Consider the following 26138-nt stretch of genomic DNA (forward strand, 5'->3'; position numbering starts at 1 on the left):
TGATCTCCTTCAGAATGGACTGGTTGGATCTCCTTGCAGTCCAAGGGACTCTCAAGAATCTTCTCCAACACCACAGTTCAAAAGCATCAATTCTACGGCACTCAGCCTTCTTCGGAGTCCAACTCTCACGTCCATACATGACCACTGGGAAAACCATAGCCTTGAGTAGATGGACCTTAGTCGGCAAAGTAATGTCTCTGCTTTTGAATATGCTATCTAGGTTGGTCATAACTTTTCTTCCAAGGAGTAAGCGTCTTTTAATTTCATGGCTGCAGTCACCATCTGCAGTGATTTTGGAGCCCAAAAAAATAAAGTCTGATGTATATCCTTTTTAATACTAGAAACATAACCACATAAAATTATATTTTTAAATTAGAAAATACTCATCATATGTTCTAATTGTTGCTTCTCGACCTGTATACAGGTTTCTCAGGAGAGAGGTAAGATGGTCTGATATTCTCATCTCTTTAAGAGTTTTCCACAGTTTGTTATGATCCATATAGTCAAAAGCTTTAGTGTAGTCAATGAAACAGAGGTAAATGTTTTTCTTAAATTCCCTTGCTTTCTCTTTGATCCAGCAAAGTTTGGCAATTTGATCTCTGGTTCCTCTGCCTTTTCTAAACCCAGCTTGGACATTTGGAAGTTCTCAGTTAACATAATGCGGAAGCCTGGTGTGTAGAATTTTGAGCATAACCTTACTAGCATAGGTGATGAGTGTAATTTTCCAGTGGTTTGAACCATTCTTTACTACTGCATTTCTTGGAAATTGGGATGAGGATTGACCTTTCCTAGTCCTGATGCCAGGAAAGATTGAAGACAGAAGGAGAGGAGGTTGACAGAGGATGGGATGGCTGGATGGCATCACCAGTATAATGGACATGAACTGGGGCAAACTCCAGGAGATGGTGAAGGACAGGGAGGCCTGGTGTGCTGCAGTCCATGGGGTCATGAAGAGTCAGACACAAGTGGTGACCGAACAACAGCAACATGATATGTTAATTAAAAAAAGATACCAAACTTTTTCTGATATCCCCCAGTTTGTATGTGTGTGTGTATGTGTATGAAGAAATCCAAAATGTGGTAAGTGTGTCTGGGTAGGGGGACTATGTCATATATTCTCTTTTTTCAATAATTTTTATCTGTACCTGTTTTTATAACTAAGAGCATAGACATATTAATTTTTTTAAAAAAAGAGAAGTTGGGTACATTTTTAATCCCCATAACTGCTTCTAATAGGGACAGCATTTTGGAGAGAGAAATTTTGTATCTTCAAACATAAAGTTTGGAATGTTTAATATCTACCCAAAAGCTGCTGAAAATTCAATGCAGTGGACTTGGATCACCAAAGAAATTCTTAAGCTATAGTGGACTCTTTTTTCCAGGAATAAACTCAACTAGGTTCTTGATTTGATAGCTATAAGTAGGAAAACCTAGCTAGAGATACATATAATACATATACATATAATCTTGGAAGAGCAATGAAAAAAATCTGTTTAGAATGGTAAGAAAATGTACAAAGGGTAAATAAGTTCAAACCATCAATAGAAATGGAATCCATGAAATGAACCAAAAGCCCAGAGAAAGAATTGTTTTTCTCAAGAATGTATATGTAGTCCCTTATAATATATTGGATATGAAGAAGAATAGAACCCAACCCTCCCATAAGAAATGTCTCATTTATTCCTCAGTGTTAAAAATTAGATACATCAAAGGTTGTCAATATATCTAAAAGAGTGCTTAAAGTGAACTTCATAGAATTAAAAGCTTATATTAGGAAACTATGAAAGTCTAAAAGCAGTCATCTTAAAGCAAAGTTTCAAATTTAAAGAAGAAAAAAAAGTAATAGCAAATTGAACCATAGTTTAATTCATGAAGTTAGACAAGAAAAAAATTAAAATTTGTGCATATTAGAAAAGAAGAAACTGGCTTGTCTTGCAGTTGACATGATCATCTATGTAGAAAATTATATCTACAAAAAACTACTAGAACTAACACAGTCATTTTATTTAGAAATGGAAAATAGAGTTAGAAGTTAAACATTTAAAATATGATTTACAGTTTAAAATTGTTGTAAATAATATTTACAATATACAGTTAGAAATGAAAAATTTTAAATATTATTTACAACAATTTAAAACTATTTTTTATAGCAATTTAAAAAGTACTGAGGAAGCAATGAAACAAACCTCTGGAAGATTTGCTTACTGAAGACTTCCTGAGAAGAATTAAAGATGTTCTAATTAAATGGAGATATGTACCACATTCATGGATTAGAAGGCACAATGTTTTTAAGATATCAGTTCTCTTCAAGATGACCTATATATTGAACACAATTTCATCTAAAATTCCACCAGACACTTTTGTGGGAATTGACAAATTTCTGGTAAATATTATATGGAAATTCAAAGTATCTAGAATAACTAAGCAATTTTGAAAAAGAAAAACAAAATTGGGAGACTCAGATTGCCTGATTTTAAGACTTCCTATAGCATAATGCTAGACAGCATATTAAAAAGCAGAGACATTACTTTACCAACAAAGGTCTGTCTAGTCAAAGCTTTGGTTTTTCCAGTAGTCATGTGTGGATGTGAGACAAAGAATTTATGACTTTAAACTGTCTTGTTAGAGAAGACTCTTAATAGTCCCTTGGACAGCAGAGAGATCCAACCGGTCCATCCTAAAGGACATCAGTCCTGGAAGGACTGATTCTGAAGCTGAAACTCCAATATTCTGGCCACCTGATGTGAAGAACCAACTCATTTGAAAAGACCTTGATGCTGGGAATGATTGAAGATGGGAGGAGAAGGGGATGACAGAGGATGAGATGGTTGGATGACATCACCAACACAATAGACATGAGTCTGAGTAAATTCCAGGAATTGGTGATGGATGGGGAAACCTAATGTTCTATAGTCCATGGGGTCACAGAGTCGGACATGACTGAGTGACTGAACTGAACTGATAGAGTAATCCCGACAGTGTTATAGTAATACTATTGAATACTATGAATACTAGATCAATAGAGAAGAAAGCACTGTCCAAATAAAGATTTGAGTGTATTCAGTTAGTTAATTTTCAAAAAAGTTACTAACGCAATTTAGAAGGAAAATATAATCTTTTCAACAAATGGTGCTAGAACAATTGAATATCCATTAAAAAGAAGAGGAAGAGGAGGGGGAGAAAGAAGAGGCTGAAAGTAGATATAGAACTAAATGCAAGAGTTATGATTATAAATCTGTAAGAAATCATGGAAAATTCTTCTCACATTGGATTAGACCAGATTTTTTTAGGATACAAAATGCATGAGTATTAAAGGCAAAATATTGATAATTTCCTAAAATTAGCTGTTTTGGAAAATCAGAGAGAGTAAGGTACAAAAGGTAAGAGAGAACCTGGAGAAAATATATTTTAAAAACTTACAGGATATTAGGACCTGTATCTAGAATATATAAAGAACTCTTGTAGTCAAAAAGGAACACACACAACACATTTTAAAAAATGAAAAATTTAAAAGTATAAACAATTTGAGCAGAGGCTTCAGAAACAAATTGAAAATCTGTCTGTAAAATACAAAATGAATATAAATATATATTTTAAACTTTTTATATACAGTATAAATATAAATGAAATCAATATGTGTATATGAATAGATACTCAGGATCATTAAACATTAGGGGGATGTTAATTTAAGTCACAATGAAAACCAGTACATACCTACAAGGATGGCATTGAAATTGACAATACCAAGTGCTGGCAAAGGTCAGTTTTCATTCCAGTCCCAAAAAAGGCAATGCCAAAGAATGCTCAAACTACCGCACAATTGCACTCATCTCGAGTGACTTCACTTTCCCTTTTCACTTTCATGCATTGGAGAAGGAAATGGCAACCCAATCCAGTGTTCTTGCCTGGAGAATCCCAGGGACGGGGAAGCCTGCTGGGCTGCAGTCTATGGGGTCGCACAGAGTCGGACATGACTGAAGCGACCTAGCAGCAACAGCAGCACATATTAGCAAAGTAATGCTCAAAATTCTCCAAGCTAGGCTTCAATAGGATGTGAACTGAGAAATTCCAGATGTTCAAGCTGGATTCAGAAAAGGCAGAAGAACCAGAGATCAAATTGCCAATATCTGTTGGATCATAGAAAAAGCAAGAAAATTCCAGGAAAACATCTGCTTCATTGACTACTCTAAAGCCTTGACTGTATGGATCACAACAAACTGTGGAAAATTCTTGAAGAGATGGGAATACCAGACCACCTTACCTGCCTCCTGAGAAATCTGTATGCAGGTCAAGAAGCAACAGTTAGAACCAGACATGGAACAACGAACTGGTTCAAGATTGGGAAAGAAGTACGTCAAAGCTATATATTGTTACCCTGCTTATTTAACTTATATGCAGATTACATCATGCAAAATGTCGGGCTGGATATTCCTTAATATAAATCACCTCAGATATTCAGATGACACCACCCTTATGCCAGAAAGCGAAGAGAAACTAAAGAGCCTCTTGATGAAAGTGAAAGAGGAGAGTGAAAAAGCTGGTTTAAGACTCAGCATTCAAAAAAACAAAAATCATGGCATCCTGTCCCACCAATTCATGGCAATTAGATGGGGAAACAGTGGAAACAGTGACAGACTTTACTTTCTTGGGCTCCAAAATCACTGCAGATGGTGACTGCCACCATGAAATTAAAAGACGCTTGCTCCTTGGAAGAAAAGCTGTGACCAACCTGGACAGCATATTAAAAAGCACAGACATTACTTTGCCAACAAAGATCCATCTAGTCAAAGCTATGATTTTTCCAGTAGTCATGTATGGATGTGAGAGTTGGACCATAAAGAGAGCTGAGTGCCAAAGACTTGATGCTTTTGAACTGTGGTGTTGGAGAAGACTCTTGAGAGTCCCTTGGACTGCAAGGAGATCCAACCAGTCCATCCTAAAGGAAATCAGTCATGAATATTCTTTGGAAGGACTGATGCTGAAGTTGAAGCCCCAATACTTTGGTCACCTGATGCAAATATCCAACTCCCTGGAAAAGACCCTGATGCTGGGAAAGATTGAAGGCAGGAGGATAAGGGGATGAAAGAGGATGAGATTGTTGGATGGCATCACCAACTTGCTGGACATGAGTTTGAGCAAGCTCCAGGATTTGGTGATGGACAGGGAACCCTTGTGTATACAGTCCATGGGATTGCAGAGAGTTGGACACGACTGAGTGAACTGAACTGAAGTGCTGTCAAGGATATGAAACCCTTTTACACTGCTAGTGATAATGTAAAATATCACAGCCTCCTTTTAAAACAGCTTGGCAGTTTCTTATGAAGTTAAGCATACACTTAACCAGCACTCACACTTATAGTACTTAATCAAAATAATGTAAACATGTCTTAAGATGTGTATATGAAAGTGAAAGTGAAGTCGCTCAGTTGTGTCCGACTGTGCCACCCCGTGGACTGTAGCCTCCCAGGCTCCTCCATCCATGTGATTTTCAAAGCAAGAATACTGGAGTGGATTGCCATTTCCTTTCCAGGAGATCTTCCCTGACCCAAGGATTGAACCCAGGTCTCCCACATTGTAGGCAGACACTTTACTGTCTGAGCCACCAGGGAAGTCCAAGATGTGTATGTAAATGCTCATAATGCAGTTGGTCACTCCATATCCATGAGAGACTGGTCCTAGGATCCCAGATGAATACCAAAATCCACAGAAGCAAAACTCACAGATGCTCAAGTCCCTTAATGATCGTCTGTTATTTCCATTTAACTTACATACATCCTCTTTTGTACTTTAAATCATCCCTAGATTACTTATAATGCTTCCTACAATGTGAACGCTATGTAAATAGTGGCTTGCATGGCAAATCCAAGTTTTGGTTTGGGGAACTTATTGGAAAATCCCCCCCCCCCCTATATTTTCAGTCCTTGCTTGATTGAATCCATGGATATGGAAGCCACAGATGTGGAAAACAACTGGAATTTTATTTATTGTTAATAAAAAACTGGAAATAATTGGTGACTTGATAGACAATGGAATTCCACTAAATAATAAAATGGAAGGCTAATACACGCAAGAACATAAAGGAATCTTAGAAGCATTATGCTAATCCAAGCACATGATTGTATAGTATTATTCTATTTCTATAAAACTCTAGAAAAGCAAAAATATAATGAGAGAATGCAGGTGGATGAATGCCTGAGAAATGGTTGGGGAGAGGAATGACTGAAAAGGGGAATCAGATAATTTTAATGAGAGCTGGAGGTTGAAGGAAGGTTAGGCAGGAGTAAGAGTGTGTGTATCTTACTCATGATAGTGGTTACACTGGAGTGTACATTTGTCAAAAGTCATCAACATGTGCACTTAGAAATGAATGTATTTTCTAGTATTTTAGGGGACTTCCCTGGTGGCTTAGACGGTAATGAATCTGCCTGCAGTGAGAGACCCAGCTTCCATCCCTAGGTCGGGAAGATTCCCTGGAGAAGGGAAGGGCTACCCACTCCAGTATTCTTGCCTGGAGAATTTCATGGACAGAGAAGCTGATAGGCTACAGTCTATGGGGTCACAAAGAGTCTTGACTGAGCAACTTTCACTTTTTCACATAGTATATTAGACTTCAAAGCTGAGTAAAGCAAAACAAAACATACATCCCCAAAAGAAGAAATTGGTCTTTAGATGTACACACTCTCAAGTCAATGTTGGGGAGCATTTTAGGGGCAGATTTTAGAAGTCCCAGAGAGGAAGAGAGATATTAAAAGAAGCCAGATATATTCCAATTTGCAATCTCTGCTGACTTGAATCACCAGGGTATTTAAAATTGTGGCGTAAGTCAGATTCCCACTTTTGGTGATCTTGCAGAAGCGTGGAAAATCGGTAAATATGAGAGTAGCTATTTGGTGGGGGAAGTGGACAAATCTAAGGAATTATGAAAACACTCTAGGCCAGAGACACTGAATTTAGTATTGAAAAATATTAAACGCTATTACAAAACCAGTTTGCAAGCCATGAAGGACACTGAGTAGAAGCAGCTTGGCTTTGTCAAGAAGCAACCACATGAGACTAGCTTTAGCCCCTCTGATACTGAACAACAGGTCTGGGAAGTTTAACTGGAAGCAACAATTGGAATGTATCCTAGTCAGACATTTAGATATAGTCAGTAGTAAAACTCATCACAAAAATTGGAAAATATGGTTTATAACCTAGATGCATCTCTGCCTGAGGAGTGATATCAAAATTGTCCCAGTGCAATGCGGAAAACGGGGGAAATATGCTTGAATTGTGCACGATGAGTGTATGGTGTGTTTGCATGGTTAGAAAAGGGGGATGGAAAGTGTGTGTTTGGAGGATGAGGAGAGGGAATGAAAGATTAAGCCAGAATATAAAGGACCTTAAACCACAACTAAGCGACTTCACTTTCACGCATTGGAGAGGGAAATGGCAACCCACTCCAGTGTTCTTGCCTGGAGAGTCCCAGGGATGGGGGAGCCTGGTGGGCTGCTGTCTATGGGGTCGCACAGGGTTGGACATGACTGAAGCGACTTAGCAGCAGCAGCAGCAGCAGCAGCAAACCATGTGAAACAACAGGACCTCACTCATGAGTTCCTCCCAGTCACAATAAAAGTCCTGACAGACAGCTGGTCCTAAACTGCAGGTCACCTTCCTCCTGCGCCAGGGTAATTTCACTTCGATCACTTGGTGCTTCTCCCAGCACTAAAAGGAGCAAACATTATTATGTGTTTGTGTGCCAAGTCGCTTCAGTTGTCTCTGACTCTCTGTGACCCCATGGTCTGTAGCCTGCCAGGCTCCTCTACCCATGGAATTCTTCAGACAAGAAGACTGGAGTGGGTTGCCATGCCCTTGTCCAGATCTTCCCAGCCCAGAGGTTGAACCCATGTCTCTTTTGTCTCCCATATTGGCAGGCGAGTTCTTTACCGTGAGCGCCACCTGGGAAGCCCATTCTACTGAGAAATAAATAAAGAGGAATTATTGCTGATAAGTAGATCACTTTCAAGCTCCATTTTAATGTTAGAGAAGATTGTATACCTCTTAAGTTGATTCAGAAAATAGCCACATGGTTGAGAATTATGAAAAAATAAAAGTACAAATATATGCACTGTTGAGCCAAGAGAATGAGAGATGAGATCCTACTGTTCCAGGTCTCAGGATAATTCTTATATTCTGGTTGTTAACCAGCTCTTCCCTGTGACCTCAGGCAAGTCCTCCCCCTGCCTTTTTCTTATCTGTAAAGTGTGGATAATAATACTGATCCATTATCTGTTTTCTGAAATTCAGAGAACTCTGAAAAACAGAAGTTGCTTTGGTTTTGTTGTAATTTCAGAAATTTGTGGCAAACTCACACGGTGGTGAAACTTGGCCCGAACATTAAGGGTTTATGTTCATTTTCCACTTATTGTGAATATTCATGAATTCTGACGAAATATTAAGGTTTGATTATAGTGAAAGAAAAAATTGAAAGTGTTAGTCGCTCAGTTATGTCTCTTTGAGACCCCATGAGCCACAAAGGAAGCCCATTAAATCCTGCTGGAAGTATTTATAACACATGCTGGTAGCTCAGATGGTAAAGAATCTGCCTGCAATGCATGAGACACAGGTTCGATCCCTGGGTCAGGAAGATCCCAGGAGAAGGGAACAGTAATCCACTCCAGTATTCTTGACTGGAGAATTCTGTGGACAGAGGATCCTGGCAGGCTATAGTCCATGGGGTTGCAAAGAGTTGGACAGGACTGAGCAACTAACATTTTTACTTTCATATGAACTCTATTCCATTTCTAAAATCTAAACAGTTCTGGATTCTGAAACATCTGGCCTCAGTGGTTTCAGATAAGAGACTGTAGATCTGTAATACCTTCCTCTTAGGTTTCTGTGAAGATTTAAGTTTTTTATACCAGATCTCAGAAAAAATGGTGAAGTTATTATTGCATATAGATTACTGAAACTCAGAAATTAGATTCTCCACTCCCATCTCTGTGAATGAGTGAAGTTTTAACACTTGATGATGCCTAAGATTATTCTTAGTACTTTTACATTTTAGTCTGTCAGGTGTGATTTATAGTATATCAGTTATTAAAATGGAATGTTCCTCTTAACTGTCCTACTCTGAACACTTATCCTTCTTTTTTTATAATCTTTACATACCTGGATGGGTGCCTTATTTGCCTTCAGGTGTTAGCTGGCAAACTTATTTTGGAGTCATCTTTCCTAAGGTACATTTTATGAAACTCATGTTTAGATTATATATCTCCTAACTTAAACACAAACAGATAGGCTTATTTACTGAGAGTTGTCAATAAAAGAGAATTCGTAATATGTTATAAGACAGTGTCTTTGTTTGTAAAGTCATTGGTTAAAAAACACTTGAGCAAATATTTCCATCTAGATTTCATTGTGTTTCCCAAGTAGAATTTTATTTTTGTGGTTGATTTTTGGCATGCTTCCTGTTTCTTCAAGCTATGTAAAACCCTTTTGCTGTGCTTAATCCTTGACCTGTGGGCATGGAGAAATGATTATGCAAGACACATCTAGTATTGGGAAATTCATAACTGAAAATGTCATATACTGAAATGCTTGGGAGAAAAAGATTATTTAAACAAATATTATATTTCAAAAGGAAGAAATAAAGCAGTTATTTTTAAATGTGCTTTTCCATGGGACATTTGCTTCTATTCAGAGTTGGGTTGGAGCATAGCAGTAATGAATCCCTTTGCCACCGTGGCTCCTGCTCCCCACTGTCTTCTCCCTGGAAAAATATTGTTGCCAATTTAGATTTGTAACCTGTGTGTGTGTGTCTGTTTACCTTTGTTTGGGTAAGTGTTACTAGGTGCCCTGCTCCTGGCCAGCAGTTCCATTGACCAAGTGGTTTCACTCAACCTCAGAATGAGGAGGAATGCAGTGATGAGACTTTGACCCACAGGGTGATCGCTTAAGGTTTAAGATAATATAAGGATTAGAATGGAGACTTTCTAAAAGGAAACAAGGATGAACCTTTATTTTCAAGGACTCATGCTTTCTCTACCCTATTTTCTAATTCTACAACCAACCAACCAACCAACCACAGAACTTCCTTTCCAAGCAGAAGGAAGTATAGGGAGGAAAATGTCAGTCCCTGTGAATGAAAAGATCATCTTTATTGCTGCCGTGTCTTACTGTGTTGTAATAGGGCAGTCCTTTCATGAGAACATAGGACCAAATGACCCCTTTCAGATCCCTCATTCTTCTAGGCTATGACCTTACAAGATAAGTGCAGTTGTTTGAGGGAACTTTTGCAATTTTCTAGTTGGTTGACCTGAAATGAAATATCTTCACTATCTACCAGATATTCTGTCTGAAAACATTTTTTCCCCTTACCCCTAATTTTTATGAGTCTCTCTAGAGTATTGTAGGGGTAGGATTAATTATAGTCTGCTTAATATCACTCAACACATGAGAATACTGTTTTTCCGTCTGGTTTTCAGTACTCTATAAACCTGTTCATAGTGTTAATCATTGAGATATTTCTGAGAATCAGTTTCTTCATCCTGAAGAGATGATAACTGTAAATAATGACACAAATGTGTTTTGATAAATGGTTTCAACCAATGGTGAACATGATGCTGATAACTTGGTCTCCGTGCACCGGTGCCAGATCAAATCTCAGAGACAGAATTTGGGGTGAAGTAGAAAAGGATAGCTTTATTTCTTTACTAGTCATAAGGGGACACAGCGTGATCCTGCCCTCAAAAACAGTGACCCAATCTGGGAGTATTTGGTAAGGAGCTTTATAGCAGTGGTTCCAGAGTGAGGTTGATGATAAGATTAGATTGTGTGTAGGACCAGCACTCTTTTAATCTGATTTCAAGTAATCTCCTGATGCCTTTCTCTGATTCCTTTAATATGGCCTCAGGTGTTCTCTAGAGTGAAGAATGCTAAATCCATTCCATTGGGGTTTTTGGTTCTAATAAGAGCTTAAAGATTTTGTTCTGTGTGTCCCTTGAGGGGGAACCAGGAACCTGCCCTAAGGCTGCACTGTTCTTCCCTTGTCTTTGTATCCTCTCGCTTCCCTGATTACCAGAATGTTGAATCTGTCCTCTGGGGCTCTGGGAAGGACAGAGGCTGGAGTCTGCTCCTTACAAACAAGGAATGGGGGACACAGGCTTCCGTATCCAGGAGCCCCATAGGGTCCTGCTTAGTTTCAAACAGGCGGCTCTAAAGGAACCTGTTTACAGAAAAGTGAAGTTAAAGTGAGTGAAGTTGCTCAGTCGTGTCCGACTCTTTGCAACTCCATGGACTGTAGCCTACCAGGCTCCTCCCTCCATGGGATTCTCCAGGCAAGAGTACTGGAGTGGGTTGCCATTTCCTTCTCCAGGGGATCTTCCTGACCCAGGGATTGAACCTGGGTCTCCAGCATTCCAGGCAGATGCTTTAACCTCTGAGCCACCAGGGAAGCATGTATATATATTTCCTCGTTCTGATTTTGAATATAACAAAATCTCCTGTTGTTTCCTTTCTTTCTTCCACCATGGACCATCTCTAAGCAGTATTCCACTGAACTGAAGAAGCTGTACTGCCAAATTGCAAAGACATGCCCCATCCAGATCAAGGTTATGACCCCACCACCTCAGGGTGCTGTCATCCGGGCCATGCCTGTCTACAAGAAGGCCGAGCACGTCACTGAAGTGGTAAAAAGGTGCCCCAACCATGAGCTGAGTCGTGAATTCAACGAGGGTAAGGAGAATGGGGATCTGTAGCTGTTCAACTAAGCTTGAAATCGAGCTCCTGTGGAGAGTTTTGTCTGGGATCCACCTATCTGTTTCCAACCTCTGCAATCTGATGGCAGCTTAGTCTACCTTTTTGGCTAACAAGACTGTCTGAGAATAATGTTGAATAAATTTCAGGCTTTCACAATAATTAAACTGCTTATTTTAATATTGGTAATCACTGGATGACCTGGACTTGCCTCTCTTCTCCCTGTTTCTTCCTTCCTTCTGTTGGGAGAGTGAGTAATTTCCTGGGTTCTGTTTTGTGGCAACAAAGATTTGAAATGGCAGACCAGTGTTATAGCTCATTTACAGCTCAGAGTTTTATTCAGCAAACAAAGGATAGTATACCCTGGAGGCATGAGGGTGGGCCGATCCCAAAGGAGAGGCCTCAGTCCATCTTGGGTCTCTCTTTTTGTACTTTTTGTCTCCTCTCCCTATGCAAATTAGGGCTAGCTATGTTTCACCTGACGTTCTCACTCCCACTCCAGTCTGCAGATTTTCTTTTGTTCTGTTATTGTGGGCTTTTCCCTCTGTCTTTTAGCCACCACCATTTTGGGCTCCTTTTTGCTTTTCTAACTACCTAACACTTCCCTTTTTTTTTTTTAATGAGAGGATTTAAGAAGAACAGTGTGCCCTCTGATCTGTTGGTCCCCTGCTAAGGGCTTCAGTACCTCTCCCGGGGTGATTGTCAAGGCTTGACCAATTAGGGTCTTGAAGGGTAAGAGAAAGGAGCATACAAAGTGAGAAATATTAAAAAAAAAAAAAAAAAAAGAAGAAGAAGAAGAAGAGGAAAATGGGGAATAAGAAAAATAAATGAAGACAAATAACAGATAAGAGGAGTAAATGGACGATCTAGAACATGAGCTTGGAGGGGAAGCAGTAAAGTGAAGGACTGACAGTCAAAGAGCAGGTTATCTTGGGGCCAACTTCAAGTGCTATACCCATAAATAAGTTAGGTCCCAGGTTCTGAGCCTCAGATTCAGTAATAGTTTTACAGAAGTGGTCATTATTTCCAAGGGTCCTTTTACATTTACTATTCTAAAGTTTATGAAGGGAGGCTAAATCAAGAACACAAAATAGTTGAAAGGAAGGACAAGAGAAAGCATAAAGATTCATCAAAGAGCAATGAGGAGACAGGAGGATTGGGAGTTAGAATACCTTTTATAGAAATTATGTGAAAAATAGAAAGAGTGGTAGGTTACCCAGAGTATGTGTATGTAGATAATATAATAGGTGGTAATGAAAAAGTAATGGAGAAAGATAGTAGATAGAAATTTCAAAAAGGAAATAAAGTTAAAATCTCTCCACTTTAACACAGCTAATTTTTACATATTAATTTCTAGTCCTTGTCTATATGACCTCATTATCCATACCTCTGCATCTTACCTTTCACTTAATAATATGCTGTAGAAGTTATTCTCTATAGCTAGGCTTTCTTATCAGTTTCCATAACTGCTCTTGATCCATCAAGATGACATAACCATTTTTTGTTGTTGTTGGCTTTTTCTTATTTCTTAGCACAATAGTTATTTAAAATGTTTGCCATAATAAATGATATTTCAGGCAACAGAGAGCATCTTGATATACGAAGCCTTTTACTTTGAGTATCAGTTACTATAGAATGAGAATATGAGACCAAAGGTTAAAAAACATCTTTATAGTATTAACTCTTGGAGCAGCATCTTTATTTTTGAGTTCTACCAGGTATCACATTTTGTGAAACTTTGTTTTTGTTCCTTTCAAAACTTGCTTCCCTTTTTTACCCTCTAACCTGGGACAATTGCAGTACAACAAATAAAGTTAGTGTCCCATCTTTATGACCAAAGTAAAATTGTGACTTCATGAAAAATAGAATCGGCAAAGTGAAAGTTATATCGTTGCCATCCATAGCTTCTTAGTGTTTTAAATGGTCAATTTAGGGGCAGTGTTTTCTGTCACGCAGGTATATATTTTTAATTAACTTGTTCTTTTTTCTTCCATTTTTCAGAGAAGCTGGAAAAATGCCCTGTATGGATCAGCTTAGAGATGTAGTTATAGAGTCCTTTACAACTTGAATTGTTTACCTTGAGCCCAGAAACATGGGACTGTTCCTTTATATATAGATGACCATTTCTGACCTTTTTGTGGCTATAAAGGTTGTGATACCTTCATGTGTAAGATCTCTGGCAACAGGATCTAGTCTTCTTTTCAAGGATGTATATTTCCTCTATTATACAAACTATTTATTTGACCACCAGTGTTCTGTCCATAGTTTCATTTTGTTATATTTGTTTTGAGGTTGAAGAGCTAATTTTTTTTTTTTTCCATTATGCAGGACAGATTGCCCCTCCCAGTCACTTGATTCGAGTAGAAGGTAACAGCCATGCCCAGTACGTAGAAGACCCCATCACAGGAAGACAAAGTGTGCTGGTACCTTATGAGCCACCTCAGGTAAGCAGATAAGGACTGGGCAGACTTGAGAGAGTATTACTTTAGTAATAGGAAGTGTTTCAAGCATATAATTCTATCTTAGTTATAAAATAGGTAACTTTTTTTTGTATTTATTATCTCCCTTCTCTTCACTAGGCACTTCTCTATCCCCCTTCAAAACTGCTAAATTTGTACCAAATTTGTTACTGGTAACATGGCTCTGTTGCCCATGTTCTCATCTTAAAGGCAGAAAATAATTGAATCTACAGTTGAGTTTATACATAGCATTATTATCCAGAGATCTTAACTGGAAATTCAGCTGGTAGTGGATGTACATGAGTATTGGATGCAAGTTTTCCCTCATAGCTCAGTCGGTAAAGAATCTGCCTGCAATGCAGGAGACCCAGGTTCGATTCCTGGGTTGGGAAGATCTCCTGGAGAAGGAAACGGTAGTCCACTCCAGTATTCTTGCCTGGAAAATCCCATGGACAGAGGAGCCTGGTGGGCTACAGTCCATGGGGTCGCAAGAGTAGGACACGACTTAGCGACTAAACCACCACCACCATTTTTACACTACCCTGAAAATGGGAGACCCTAAGAGGGATCTCATAGTTGAAGTTCGAATGTACAGGATGGCAGATTAGAAAAGCAGCATGAGGCAGCAGAGAGGACACTGGGGTGGTGAGACCAGAGCCCCTCGATTTGCTGACTCTTTCTTGTAGACTTCTAGCTTATAACTCTGTGTCTCTAGACTTCAGATTGCTTCACCCATACATTCATTTTCTAGACTAGATTATTTAATTCTGCATTCCGGAGTGTTCGTTATAGAAGTATATATTCACATGTATGTTGTACTGTGTTATCCATATCATAAAAATATCCCTGGAGCATTACTGCTATAGTTAGTAATTTTTTCATCTCTAACTTTTCATATATGTGATGAACTCTGTTTGAATTAAGTGATATGGATCAGCTTGCAAGTGAATAGGGTCAACGATGGTTATCTTTAAAAACCCTTTCATACTGTGCAGAGGGTCCACTATTGCAAATACTAGCTTTAAGCTTCCTAAGAGCCAAGGCAAAGAAGAATCTACCATGGGTTTTATAGTTTTTTAGAAGAAAGCATATCACTTGATCAGAAATGGAATTGTTTAAGTGAGAACTAAGAAGGAAGAACTAAGAAGAAAGAACATTAGTTCAAGTCATTGTTAACACCGACTCTCTTCCTCCCTGTGTTCAGGTTGGCACTGAATTCACGACAGTCTTGTACAATTTCATGTGTAACAGCAGTTGTGTTGGAGGGATGAACCGACGTCCAATTTTAATCATTGTTACTCTGGAAACCAGAGAGTAAGTGGCATTTGCAGAACTGTCATTCTGTAGAAACTCTGGGCAGAGGGCAAAGTGAAACTGTGTTTGTTTTATCATTACCTTTGCATGTACAACAGAGAGCTACCCTAGATTTTGTCCTTTGTGCTGTAAATCCTTGCTGCAAACACTTACATAAAAGATCTAAGAAAGTGGAGACAGAACTGGGTGGGTAAAGGTAGAAGAGGAAAAAAAAAGAGTTGGGAAGGTGTTCAAGTCACTTCATACCTGAATTCTTGACATTTGACTGGAATAGTTTCTGATTAGACAGTGTTTGTTTTCATGTGGGCCGCGAGGCATTTAACAGTTTCTTTGAATAAGTCTGAGCTGCCTAAGGGGATTTTATCTGGAGACATCCACTGGCTTAACTCAAGTTTCCTTCAAAATATGTAGCTAAATACAGCTGTTCAGCTAATGGCTTGGAGGTTCTTTGCAGAACAAATGGATGCTATTTACTAATATTGCTCATGGCCTGTAAGCACTTTTGTGTTCTGCCAAATGCTTTGGGGCCCATCCTCAAAGCAGCCATGAGTTGGTGGTGGAGCTGGTGCACTGGTGGTGGCCAGCAGGGGGCTTTTCAAATTCCTTTCATTTAACCCTTTCTTCTCCTCTTTAATTCCTAGTGGGCAAGTCCTGGGCCGCCGCTGCTTTGAGGCCCGGATCTGTGCTTGCCCAGGAAGAGACAGGAAGGCAGATGAAGACAGCATCAGAAAGCAGCAGGTCTCGGACAGCACAAAGAATGGTGATGGTACGAAGCGCCGTAAGTAGCTGTAGTGGCCCAATGGGGTAGGGCTAAGTCTCCTCCAGATGCAGTGCCTGATGGGTGATGTTTGAGAAGCTGCAGAATAAGACCCAAGGGCTTTAGAGAGATGTTTATGACCTTAAGCTGCAGCTCTTGATGAAATGGATTCTGGGTGTGCACTATAGCTTTTCAAAAGCAGATTATCATGGAAGATTACCCAGCAATCCCCCAGACATGACTCCCAGACCAGTAGCATCAGCATCATCTGGAAGCTGGGTAGAAATGCAAACTCTTAGTTTGCAGGCTTGCTGATCAGAAGTACTGGTTGTGAGGCCCAGGGATCCATGTTTTGTAAGCCCTGTAGGTGCCTCTGTTGCCAGCAGAAGTTTGAGAACCAGTACCTTAGCCTGTTTATACCCATTTATCTTTCTGTTATTGAAGGTGAGGGTTGAAAATGCCACCTGCCTACCTCCTGCGTCTGGGGGAATAGTGAGACTTAAGAGTGCACTTCATAAAGCCCAGTCTGGGGAATATGCAGCTGTGGGTTTCACTGAACCTTGACATGTAGGACCCACTCAGGGCTTTAGTTACATCATTTATAGTGAGGCTGATGATTTAGATCAGTTGGTTTCACACTTGTTTTTTAAGCAATAAAAGCTTTTTAAAAATGAAGTATTTCAAGGAGCTCAAAATAGCTGAAAGCAGAACTGTTCTAGTGGAAGGGGTGGGAGTCAGGAGTGGGCTGTGGTTTCATGCTTCACTCATACCACCCTTGCATGTCAGGTACTCACCCCCAGAGGTCTCATTCTTCAGGTCACAGAGTTTGAAAACCATTGATCCACCCAAGCTACTAAAGCGTGAAATTTAATTCTAGAAGATGGCTTGCATAAGCCTGCTTTCACTATAGCAAGTATTTTTAAATATATCACATGGTAAATTATATCGTGAAAAATATTTTCATCTTATTACTGATTAGTATGCAGAAGAAATAAAAATGGTATTGAATTTTACAGAACAATTTGTTATAACAACTAAACTTTATCATCTTTGGGCTGTTCAGTGTGATTTGCTTTTCCGGTTTTTTTCTCCCTGATTATTCCTCAAACAATCATATATATAGTACTTAGTTTATATATACATTATCAATAGTGTATGTACTATCAATAATTATATCTCCACCCTAATTCTCGAGTCTGTCTGTTGGCCTAGCTCCATATGCTTCCATATGCTTCCCTGAGCACCTCAGTTACCTACCAATCAATAACTTTCAGTAAGAACGATTATCTGAACTCTAGTAGGAGAATCATCTCTATATTCTGGTTCCTGGGTATAGTTTCTAAATTTTGGAAACCTTTAGGGGTATATAAAATTAATTCCTTGATTTTACCAAAGAGAAAACTGAGGTCCCAGAGACTGCTTGTCCGAGGCTATGTGATATTTGTACTAACATGAGAGGGGGGAACTCACAAGGTTGAATGCAGAGACAAGAAAACTCCTACAGCCTGCTGCATTTACCTCCTTGGAAGATAAATGATCTGAAAAATAAAACACAATTCCAATTTATCTTCCTGTGCTGAGCAGCTGTTCATAGACACACTCCAGTAAAACACGGGGATTCCTGCAGCACTGCTTAAGCCAGAGGCCATTTCCCAGCTTCCCTACACCCACCTCCCGTTTTTCTTTCCCTGTTTTGCCTCACCTCCCCCCCATCCACTCTCATTATTGTTAGGTTTACGCCTAATATAAAAATAATGATCACTGATTGAATGGCTGCTTAGAACTGGAAATTCTAATCTCATCGGTGTTAATGGTGCTACTGTCTGTTTAATCAATGTATTATTGCTTCAGAAATGTTCCCAGGATGAAACTTGCACTTTTCCTCCACCAGCTTTCCGTCAGAACACACATGGCATCCAGATGACATCCATCAAGAAACGAAGGTCCCCAGATGATGAACTGTTATACTTACCAGTGAGTCTCCCTTGGGTACTCGTGATTGCTTCATTGTCACCTTCTTTGAATGAGCTGTTCCTCTGTGGTCATCTTTTGATTATCTGTGAATGAGAATGTGAAGAGGGTGATAGAGGCAAGTGAGATAAAACAGAAAACCTTCTTGTTTTTTGCAAAATTAGGAAATTATTCATCCCCTCTAAAGTTCTGGAACAGATTAATAATGTGGGCTCTTCCTCTTACTACTCACCCAGTCGGAACTATACTACTAATAGCGTTCTTTTTAAGCAAGTCTTTAAAATTAATTTGTCCTTCATTACTGAAGAGTGATAAGATGATCCTAGACAGCCTGGTCATATCAATTTAGGACTAAAATTTTGTCAGAAGGCATTCATAAAGTTGGTAAACTATTATAGAGTATTGCCTGTGATTTCTTTTAGGAAATGCTATTTAAAAAAAAAAGCAAAGCTAGGCAGAATCCTCAACTATATGGGAATGGCCAGAGATTCGGCCCAAATGTTGTGTAGGAGTATTGTTCATTCCTACAAGAAATATAAGCCCTCTCAAGGTCACCGAGGTGCCCCCTTGTAGATTACAGCTGCAGTTCATTTAATGCTTCTCACCTTAGGTCTTTGCCATCTAAAGTGGCAGCAAAGCTTTGGTAACCACTACGGCTCTTGATGTCATCTACACTGACTTGAGATACAGACAAGCTGGGCCAGGAGATTTGGCTGGGATTGAAATTAAGCCACAGGTTTGGGTGTGCCATGCTCACTAGCCCTTCCTTCTTGAGCCCTAAAGGTCAGTCAGGACAGGGAATTAGACTGCTTGCTGGTAGAACAGTCAGACAGTGAGTTAGCTGAGATTCTCAATGTCTTGTTTCTCAGGCCACATATGGAAACTGGTATGTGAACTCTTAAGTTAAACATTTTCCTGCTATACTAGATATTCTGAAGGCTCTAATGTGTCTTCAGATGATGAGATAGAGACCACACTGAAGAGCTGTTTCTTTAATGAAATTTCAGTTTGTACTCTTGGAGGAAATACCCTATAAACAGTTACATCTTATTTTTAGTGAAGAATTAGCCAGACTGAAATGTGTGAAGAAAAAAAACCTCTTCATTTAGCATGAATTTAGTTGGTGTTTGCTGAATGGCAGAAATGCTAGACTCTGACCATTAGAGATCATTAAGGTACAATTCTTACCTTACACGACCTTGTCTCCTAGTGAGGAGACAAAGAGGTATAATAACGAAATCAACACTGCAGTAATGTTAAGGGTGATACTGGAAGCTCATGGGAAAAATGGAAGACTTGGCCTAAAAGGTTGAGGTCAGGAAAAGCTTCTCAAAGAATATGATGCCAGAGCTGGGATAAGTAGGAATTAACCCAATAAAAGATAGAGAAAATCTTTCCATTTCTGAATTCTGGCAGGGAGGGGGCAGGCGATGTGCCAGCATGCCCAGAGTAACAGACACTCACTCTCACGTCAGACAAGTGCTCTTTTGTTTTCCACTCACCTTTCTCTAGTCCTGGTTCTGCTCAGACCTCTTAAAGTTTTTAAGAGACTCTCTTAAAGAGGGAAGCACATTTTACCCCTGTTGAAAACTTGTGTCTTTCCAGATTTAATTACAGTTAATTCTAGTTATCTGTGGTAGTTAGGCTTTATAAAGTCACTGTGGACACTGCACGATCAAATACTGAATGATTGCTCCTATGAGAAATACAGGATTAGATTCCTGTGAGCTTCTGATCACATTTTTAGCAACTGATCAATGCATTACCTTGTTTCATGTGTGTTTCTTATTTAATATATGCTGTCGATTCATTACTGAAGGAGGAAATGGCAACCCATGCCAATGTTCTTGCTGGGAAAATCCCATAGACAGAGGAGCCTAGTGGGCCACAGTTTGTGGGGTTGCAAAGAGTTGGACACTACTGAGCGTGCCTGCACACATGCACGTTGATTCATTAACATTGAAGGCAGAATCCATACCACTACAGCTCATGGCTGGACTAAGCTTATCTAACATGAATTTTCTCCATAAGGCACATTATAGTGTATTTGCATTTAGGAGCACTAGAGAGCACTGAAGCTGCCTTTGGGAACTATTTTAAACCAAAAAATGTACCTCCAAAAAGTACAGAAAAGTAAAAACTTTGGCCCTAAATAGGCTATGAGAAGGACACTTATTTCCAACATAAGAGTTGAAACAAGAAGTTGGAACATCACCTTCTTCACCCTCAGCTGGGAACATGCATGTTGGGACACTCAACTTTCCATCATTATGCCCCTGTCTGGGAAATACTGATTTTTGTATTATAAATAGATGTTAGCAAGTAGGTGAATTCATCCAAGCACAATCCACAAATAAAGAGGATTGACTGTACTTCTGATGGTTCTACAATTCTTCATTTTTTGTCTCTTTCCTTCTGCTCTTTTATGTAGGTAAGGGGCCGTGAGACTTACGAAATGCTGCTGAAGATCAAAGAATCCCTGGAACTCATGCAGTACCTTCCTCAGCACACGATTGAAACCTACAGGCAGCAGCAGCAACAGCAGCACCAGCATTTACTTCAGAAACAGTGAGTGTGTCCCTGTGTCATTTTAGCAGATGTGATTAAGATGACTGTGTATTCAGATTGGCCACAGGATGGTTGTTGGCTGATGTAAAAGGTGAGGTTATGAGACAGCAGAAATTGGTAGGTTCACATGAGCTGGTTTGGGGACTTCTTTTTCTGCTTCAACAATCTTCTATGTTTCTTATAACCCTCCCTTTGACAAGTTACATCTATATTCTGAAGTTGAATTGAAACCATTTCAAGTGAATTCTGAAAAAAGACTCACACTAATAGAATTAGTTTTCTTCTCTATGCCCCTGATCCATACACAGCTATCAATAGTAGAATTCTGAATACACCCTCTATTCTAGTAATAATGTGTCTATTTAAAGTCACATAGTTTTTACTCATCCCAATATCTTATCTTGTCCCTTGGCTGGGATGCACACAATCCACTTTTGGGAAAATCATTATAGACTAGGGACAGCACATAGGTTTCACTATAAGTGACTTCTTTGAGTGCTGTGTTGAGGATTCAGAGTCCTAGTGCCTGGTCATTAGGGAAAATCTGGATGCATTAGGGCAAAATAGAGCCGCATTGCCAATGTTTTAACATCCTCATTCTAGGTCTTCCAGCAATACATGTTTACATCAGTGAGGCCAGATTTTGCAACCATTTTAGAATATACATACAACCTATTTATATGTTCATTTTACCTTGATTCTTGGATCTTTGATGATGGTGTTCTTTATACCTAACCAGAACAGATTAGCTCTTATGAAAGGAAGGGAAATTGGTGAATCAGAACTCTGATTTATACTTCCCCTTCTGTAGTTAAGAATAATCACTTGTGAGCTGAAAATCTATTGTGTCCTTACTGAAAGTATTGCCAGAGTCTCCGTTGCTGCTGCTGCTGCTAAGTCGCTTCAGTCGTGTCCGACTCTGTGCGATCCCATAGACGGCAGCCCACCAGGCTCGCCCATCCCTGGGATTCTCCAGGCAAGAACACTGGAGTGGGTTGCCATTTCCTTCTCCAATGCATGACAGTGAAAAGTGAAGTGAAGTCACTCAGTCGTGCCCGACTCTTAGCAACCCCATGGACTCTAGCCCACCAGGCTCTTCTGTCCATGGGATTTTCTCCATAGATCAATGTAAAATGTAGACATTTTACACTTCAGGCAAAAAATAATGAAGCCAAAACTATCTTGCCTATGACAAAGATTGTCTTTTACATTAGGAACACAAATGAACAATAAATAATGGATCTTTTCTCATTTATTATTAACTACCCTAGAGAAATACCTATGAAAAGTATAATAAAAAGGTATTGTTTTTCTTTTTTAAATCAAAATAAATGCAGTTGAGGAGATTGAACTGCATCTCTGATACTCAGGAGGTGTTCTCTGAGTCCAAACCTACTGACTATGGGATATGGAGTGGGCAGCAGAGGAACAAAAAACAAGGATACTCTCTCTTTAAAGGACTTCAGGCTCTTTGACAATTTAAGACTTTTTTTGCCTGAAAGGGATCTCGCCATTCTCTTCTAGCACGGAAGTTTTGCAAATCATAATTATAAAGTTTTATAGTAAGGCTGACTGGAAGGTTGAATCAGGAGGTTCCTTGGGGATACAGAGTACTCCAGAGGAGAATTAGAATTCAAGGTTACAGAATTTCCATTGTCACTCCTTATATAATATTTAGGATATCAAATAGAAATATATATTAATATATTTAAGTGCAAAACTGATTTAGTTCTTATAAACTCATACAAGGATCAAAGAAACAGACCTGTAATATCCTTTACAGACCCATAGCGGATAGATGCCTTCTCCAAGATACTTACATCATGCTATTGAGACAGACTCCCAGATCGTTTTCAGTTCACCCTGGAAATGTTTGACTTAGCTAAAATAATGTCAGAAGAGTTACTCAATGCCGAACTAGTTGCTCCATGATTTCCTGTCTTTTTTTCAGTTAAAGAGAAAAGTTCTGTCAATTTTAAATAGTGTGGTTTGTAGATTCTGACCTTCTACCACACAGTTTGGCAAACATTTTTTTTTTTTTTCTGTAAAGCACCAGTAGCAAATATCTTAGGCTTTTTGGTCCATATATATGGTCTCTTACAGCTCCCCTGTTCAGAAACACAGAAGCAACCACAGACAATATATAGACAAATGAGAGTAGCTGTTACAGTAAAGTTTTATTTTATGGACACTGGAATTTGAATTTCATATAATTTTCATTTGTCATGAAACATTTTTCTTTTGAATTGTTTCCACCTTGTAAAAATGTAGAAAGCATTCTTAGTCTTTGGACCATATTTAACCTATTCACTATAGTTTTCCAGTCCTCTTTCTAGATAAAAGAGTGGCTCCTTCATGACTTCTTGACATTCATATTTTTTTAATAACAGTATTTGGAAGCTAATCTGTATATCCTAAAGTAGAGAAGTACTACAAGATTTTAAAAAGTCTTTTAGGGTGACATTTCAGAACAAAGCAATAGCAGTCTTTATCAGAGCTCTCTCTTCTCTTTCTTCCGGCTGAAGAAGTTAGACATGCCCATCTAGATACACAGTATGGTTCCTCATCAGCCAAGACCAGAATAGTTGACATGACACATGGAACAAGCTTTTTCTGAAGGATCTGCTATGTGAAAGCATGAGAAACAGAGATGAGACAGATGTGTTTCCTGCCCTCCCATAGTTTACAATTTGGTGTTGACTTACCAGAACACTATTTGAATCTTAAATAGCCTCTGGAAGTTTGTTTTCAGCATCATGTAAGTTTATAGGACATTTGAAACAGTTTGTCTACATCACACAATAGAAAGAATAGTTTTGTGTCATAGTTTTATAGATTTTACGAGCCAACACAATCTACTTCAGTCAGTTGAGGGCATGTGCATTTGTTCATTTACATGGGATCCATGAGGATACATAGCTCTGTGTCTCTAGATGGAGAGTTATTCAGAGCTTATAACTTCTCCAGCCTAACTGGCTGACATGACTTTAAAGGGAAATCATTTTATTATAATTCATATTTCATCAAACCATCTGTTTCATCAAAGAAGAAACTACATCTTAAAATTGTTATTTTAAGAAGCTCAAAAGAGTTTAGAGACATATTTTTACTTTTTGCACGTGTGGTCACAGATGAATAGTGAGCAATTAGTAGCCCTGTAGTTCCCTGTGGTATCCATTTGTATGTACCATTGCATGCTTTTGACTGCTTGTTTCCACAGTGTCTAAGAGCTAACTTTAGCTGTGATAACTTGTGCATGGAAATATAACAGACTGCAAAATGCGATCTTTGGAAAATATAGACATTTGGTCTAATTATGTCTTTGTTACATTATATATACCTGGATTTCCCTCCATTGTTTGATATACATCTATATAAATTCTCCAGTTGCTGTAGTCTTCAGCTGAGTTTTTTTCAGCTCTTTTATTTTTATGAAGATCTCCAAGAAAAAGCACGAATAATTAGACAAGCAAAAATAGAAATCTAATTCCCTGGCAATCATTTGAAAATAATACATCAGCTTAGAAAATGCCTATGATAGCCTGTGAATTCTTTGCAAAAATTTAGTACCAATATTATGCTAGTGAGGAATCAATCTTATACTTTTCTTTATAGTGGAGGGAAAATCAGTGGGAAGGGAATACATTTTGTACAAGGTAGTAATGAGTATTTTCAGTTTTAATTGCTTCTGTTAATGTCCCAGTATGTTTCTCTCTGTTTGCTTTTCATTTGTGCATGGTTTTCCTTTTTCAAAAATTCCTTCACAATTACCTTCATGATCATAGGCTTTCTGGAGGATAAATCTTCATTGAATTTTTGTGGCTCTAATTGTTATAAGTAGGTTTTATACAATGTATAAAGAAATTTTATTTTAGTTGATTGGAATAAACATAAGGAGTTATGTTCATAGAAGCCAAAATCTAGTAAGAGGACAAGTTGGACCCATTCTTGCCACTAGATTCCTTACCATCATATTTTCAAGGGACATTAACTCTTAAGACAGTTTTTCAGAAGCCACTTGAAACCTTCTTAGCAATTCTTTTGACTTGTGTACTTTAGAGCGATACTATCTCTTTTTCATTATTTTTTTCCTTCTGTAATTTACTCTCCTTCTTGGCTTTCATCCTGATCTGAAGCCAGCATTACTTTGTTAAAATTTTACTTAGCCTAGACTGGAGAATTATTTTTGAGTTTCTACAGGATGGAGTTTTATTTTACTTTTAATACAAATATGGACATTCTGAGGAGCTCTTAATGTTTCCTTCTCCTGTAGGATCAGATCACTTTCTGATAGCAGCTCACTGGTCAGATAGGTCATAGAATATCAGAGCAGAACAGGAGCTTCAAGACCTTAGTTCTAGCCTCTTTGTACCATATCTGGGAAAACTGAGGCCCACTTAACTACCCCTGTGAGTTCATAGCTAGTTCATAGCAAAGCCAAGATCAGAATCAGATCTGAAGGATATAGCTCTTTACAATGATTTGGTCTGCTTCATTAGTTAAGAAAGTTATAAAAATAAAACCAAGTGAAAGTTGCTCAGTCATGTCCAACACTTTGTGACCTATTGACCCATGGAACATACAGTCCATGGAATTCTCCAGGCCAGAATGCTGGAGTAGATAGCCTTTCCCTTCTCCAGGGGATCTTCCCAACCCAGGGATCAAACCCAGGTCTCCCGCATTGCAGGTGGATTCTTTACAGCTGAGCCACTAGGGAAGCCTAGTAAAACCAAAGTAAGTGCTTACTCCCACTTTTCTGTCTCTGTATCAAGTGGTTACTATTTACCTTTGTGGTTTCATTGTAAAGTCCTATCTCTTTAGGGAGAAAGCAGAAAATAGAAATCTTTCTCACTGAGAGATATGATTAATACCGTATTTCTAAGTTTGACTTAGAAATCTTCCATCTTCCGCATTTCCAGATTATTTGATTGAAATTCCTAGTTTCGTAGATTTTTTTTTGAAAAGGTTAATATGTAGTTCAGCCTCACAGGTCATGGCAGTACACAAGCATTTATAGTTTACCCAGTTAGTTTTGAACTTCATGGAGATGTTGGAAAGTTGTCAGGAGAGAGAGTTACTAGCTCTGAGTTGGTAATGATGAAAAATGTCCTCAGATTAATTAAATTCAGATAGATTAAGTCACTTTTCTAAGTTCTCACGTCTCACTGCAGAACTTAGCTCAGTTTTAGGTCTCAGTGGGTACCCCTCTGGTCCAGACACTTTTATCATAAGTGAAAGATGATTTCTGCATGTTGTCTCATTCAACCCTTTGTCCAAGAGAAGCCCCAAGATGTAGTATCCACACAAAAAGTCAAAGCCATTGTTCTTTAGTT

The 26138-nt window shown here is 38.8% G+C and overlaps 1 protein-coding gene and 1 non-coding gene across 6 annotated transcripts in view; one reads left to right on the top strand and one right to left on the bottom strand.

Annotated features, from left to right (window-relative positions):
* Positions 1-26138, top strand: part of TP63 (tumor protein p63) — a 262976-nt gene that overhangs the window by 218715 nt on the left and 18123 nt on the right. For 4 of the 5 annotated variants that reach the window (XM_040253130.1, XM_040253157.1, XM_040253166.1 and 1 more), the window contains 6 exons: positions 11529-11715; positions 14065-14180; positions 15400-15509; positions 16151-16287; positions 18158-18240; positions 20669-20805. In XM_040253130.1, the coding sequence (XP_040109064.1) occupies positions 11529-11715; positions 14065-14180; positions 15400-15509; positions 16151-16287; positions 18158-18240; positions 20669-20805 (770 nt within the window). The remainder of the gene's footprint in view (positions 1-11528; positions 11716-14064; positions 14181-15399; positions 15510-16150; positions 16288-18157; positions 18241-20668; positions 20806-26138) is intronic. The other variant, XM_040253139.1, reaches the window with a different exon arrangement.
* Positions 11362-11434, bottom strand: TRNAS-GGA. The gene has a single exon. It is a non-coding gene; the product is annotated as a tRNA-Ser (tRNA).

Source organism: Oryx dammah, unplaced genomic scaffold, assembly GCF_014754425.2.
Source record: "Oryx dammah isolate SB20612 unplaced genomic scaffold, SCBI_Odam_1.1 HiC_scaffold_2, whole genome shotgun sequence".
Lineage (NCBI taxonomy): Eukaryota > Metazoa > Chordata > Mammalia > Artiodactyla > Bovidae > Oryx > Oryx dammah.